The sequence below is a fragment of the Nicotiana attenuata genome, unplaced genomic scaffold, assembly GCF_001879085.1.
Source record: "Nicotiana attenuata strain UT unplaced genomic scaffold, NIATTr2, whole genome shotgun sequence".
In the NCBI taxonomy this organism is placed as follows: Eukaryota; Viridiplantae; Streptophyta; class Magnoliopsida; order Solanales; family Solanaceae; genus Nicotiana; species Nicotiana attenuata.
Window position 1 is genome coordinate 60,643 of NW_017674648.1, and position 3,360 is coordinate 64,002.

Genomic DNA, 3,360 nt, shown 5'->3' on the forward strand with positions numbered 1-3,360 from the left:
ATTTAAATTCAGTTTTTTCCCAATACAATAGCTGCTCTGAAAATAATAATTGAAAAATGTACATTATATATATATATATATATGTATATATAGATATATATATAAAGAGAGAGAGAGAGAGAGAGAGAGAGAGAGAGAGAGAGAGAGAGAGAGACATCTGAGTCATAGGTAAATGCACATGTAAATGAATGCAATGCATGAGAAGTACGTTAATAAAACTTCCCGGAACGTCATAAGACCATTATACCTCTTAGTAATATCATGAAATAAACTTTACCAACTTACGTATTTTTCTGAGACCCATGAACAAATGATACAACAATAGGACACATGGGAATTCAAGAATATAGGCACTTCTTAATACTTCCATAAATGACTCTATTCATAGAAGTATTAAGAAGTGCCTATATTCTTGAATTCCCATGTGTCCTATTGTTGTATCATTTGTTCATGGGTCTTAGAAAAATACGTAAGTTGGTAAAGTTTATTATACATATATATATATATATATATATATATATATATATATATATATATATATATATATATATATATATATGCAATCACATTTCTGTATGTTATATAAAAAAAATATAAATTTTATACACTTTTGCGGCTATCAGATATAAATAGGTTCCACCACGGGCTAAAAGTAATCTTTGCTGAAAATTTTATAAGCCAAAATTTTGTGACTTTCATATGAATATATATACATAAGATCTTGCAAGAACAACTTGTGCATATAAGATAGGACACAGTAACAATTTTACACTTCAATATTCATTACATGATTACATCCAAACAACTCATTCTTTAAGGTACAAATGTTTGTCATTCCCAACAAAATGGGAAGAAGAAAAGAAAAAAGGAAAGAGATGTTACAACAACGACGACGACGATTCAGTGCCAAATAAGTTGCGTTTATTATCAAATTTTGTGATGGATTAGACCACAAACAGTAACAAGAGCCATAACCAATGAGTGATCAACATGAGGTTCCACAACCAATGTTAATACATCACTTCCAAATAGTATTCCTGAAGTTGCTTGTTTTTGTTTTACCTGAGAAACACATAGCCAAAAAAAAATTTTACACGATCAGTATACTTTAACTTGTCATAACAGGTAACCTGTATCGTTTTTCATATTATTATTCTAATTTTTACGGACGGTTATATGTTGTTATCTCAAAATTAAGGGTAGTGACTAACCTCTGCAACAAGTCTGCCTGCTTGGGTCACAATTTTAATTGATGTTGTGCCAAGGATAATGTTATAGCAGTTTGCTTCAGCTTGATTACATCCCAATATAACATTATAGTAATTCATATTATCTCCCCTAAGGACATTGTGAATTTTCTTCACTTGAAACCATGGTATCTCTTTACTAGTCACTCCTTCATAACTCCATTTATAGCCATCCCAATGTCCAAAAACTGGAACTTTCTGAGGAGAAAAAAAAACAAGAAAATATTTGAGTATTGTTAGAGATAGAATTAACTAAATAAAAAATATACTGCAATTCTCTAGCAGTTTAAACTTTTAAATAAAATGGTTATATAATACAATGTGGTATTAGAGCATGGGTGGATCCATCTTGCGACCTATAGGTTCACATGAACCCAGTAGCTTTTGTCCGAATAATGTAAATGTGTTTGAAAAATTCACTAAATATCTATAAATATTAAATGTGAACCCAGTTATTATTGAAAATCTACTCGAACTAGCTCATTGCAGAAACCCATAAGCATTAAATCCTTGATCTGCCTCTGTTAACTAGAGCAGACAAAATCGTGGAGTCAAATCTCGTTGTCGCTCAATTATTTAAAAGAGCTTTTACGTGTTTGGTTCATAAAAAAGAATCAAACCAGCAGCGAGCGACCAACTTATGCTTACCCTATTTCGAATAGAAAAGAGAACTTTGCCATTGGAATCCATGAGATGGACTTCCTTGCTACGTTTTATGTTGTAGTTATCAATTCGGTAAACAATTTGGCCTTTTGAATCATAAACAGTGCAACCATTTCCATGGTAAACTAGAGATCTCATCCACAAAGTAAATATTTCTCTTCTTGGGCTCATATAAGAGTTTGAAGAAATTGAAGAAGAAGAAGAAATAGTACTTAGATTTGATTTTTTAGAATAAACTTTAGCCATTGAAATGGACTTATTAGAGAGGAAGTTGGAAATATCTAATTTGAGGAAGAAGACATTGGAAAGGGGTATATATACTTGCAAAAAGAATATTAAAGAGATGGATAATTAACTAAGTGAACAGAACCATGCACAATAAAGTTTTCCACTTTCTTGGTCACTTCTTTCTGGCTAATGGCTTAAATGCAAAAGAAACGTGCAAATATTAACTTACCTCTTTTTTAATTTTTTTTTTTATAGGTGTTTGAGTCGACCTGTATCTCGATTATTTTATCGAACTGCCAGAAGCGAACTTATGTGTAACCTTGAGGGGTAATCAGATCAGCGTCCATAAACTTCGGTAGAAGTCTTATATATAGATATATATACCTTGAAAATGGTCAATTTTATCACTTGGCACGTGTAAACCCTTGAGGGGACGTTGGTTGACTCCTGTCGCGTTAAAATCATTGGGTCCGCTTCTGCTAGCTACAATCAATATAATCAATTAAGCAACTTGCGTGCACCTTGACTATTTCATAAGATGCATGTTACATACAACCAGCAAAGTTAAGTAGATAGAAATAAATAACATAATATATTTTTATCTCAATTATGATTTAATTAAACTTGATATCCAAAATTTACGGCGATATCATTGATCACTAGGTCACATTATAAGTACTAATATTAAATCTTTCAGTTCCCTATGAAAAGTTGAAAATGAAATAAGCAAAAGAAAGAGGGGAATAAACAAAGGAATATATGCAAAAGTCAAATTATGAAACAGCTAGACGATATGTATGAGGACTGACGGTTCATACTTAAAAACATACACAAGTGCTATTGCTGTATTGCACTTGAGGTGGTGGTTTCTTTTTGGCTATTTTAGATGCCTTATACTTTTAGCATTGGAGTTCTAATTAATAAGCGTTATATCGGCATCTTCTAGCTGTACCTACATAGTTCTTGATACAGAGTCGAACTATTCCAATCAAGGACAGGATGTACTCTAGAGAGACAGCGAGTGTTACTGTCTTTTGCTCAAGTTATATATATAATTAAATTTTATAAAATATTTGTATATGTACAAAATCCAATCTTATTATCATAAAGAAGTGGTGAATAACTAAAGTTAACATGACATATTAATTTTTCTAGAAAAATAACTTATAAAAAAATCTGATCCCTAATATTCAACGAGGCAATGATGCCAAAGTACCCTAGC

The 3,360-nt window shown here is 31.5% G+C and overlaps 1 protein-coding gene across 1 annotated transcript; it reads right to left on the bottom strand.

The window, feature by feature from the left end:
- Positions 1–758: 758 nt before the first annotated feature.
- Positions 759–2,217, bottom strand: LOC109219061 (protein LURP-one-related 11-like). The gene is made up of 3 exons (XM_019383474.1): positions 1,896–2,217; positions 1,212–1,445; positions 759–1,062 (listed from the first exon to the last, which is right to left on the bottom strand). The coding sequence occupies exons 1-3, from the start codon at positions 2,154–2,156 to the stop codon at positions 928–930; spliced, it is 630 nt and encodes a 209-aa protein (XP_019239019.1). The 5' UTR covers positions 2,157–2,217; the 3' UTR covers positions 759–927.
- Between the last annotated feature and the right edge of the window lie 1,143 nt (positions 2,218–3,360).

What these genes read in the sequence shown, in the direction of transcription:
- LOC109219061 (XM_019383474.1), bottom strand. Translation starts at nt 2,156, where the DNA reads ATGGCTAAAGTTTATTCTAAAAAATCAAATCTAAGTACTATTTCTTCT. An exon ending in TCTTTTCTATTCGAAATAGG is followed by an intron (nt 1,446 to 1,895) that starts GTAAGCATAAGT and finishes TTTTCTCCTCAG; the next exon opens with AAAGTTCCAGTTTTTGGACA. An exon ending in CAGGCAGACTTGTTGCAGAG is followed by an intron (nt 1,063 to 1,211) that starts GTTAGTCACTAC and finishes TGTGTTTCTCAG; the next exon opens with GTAAAACAAAAACAAGCAAC.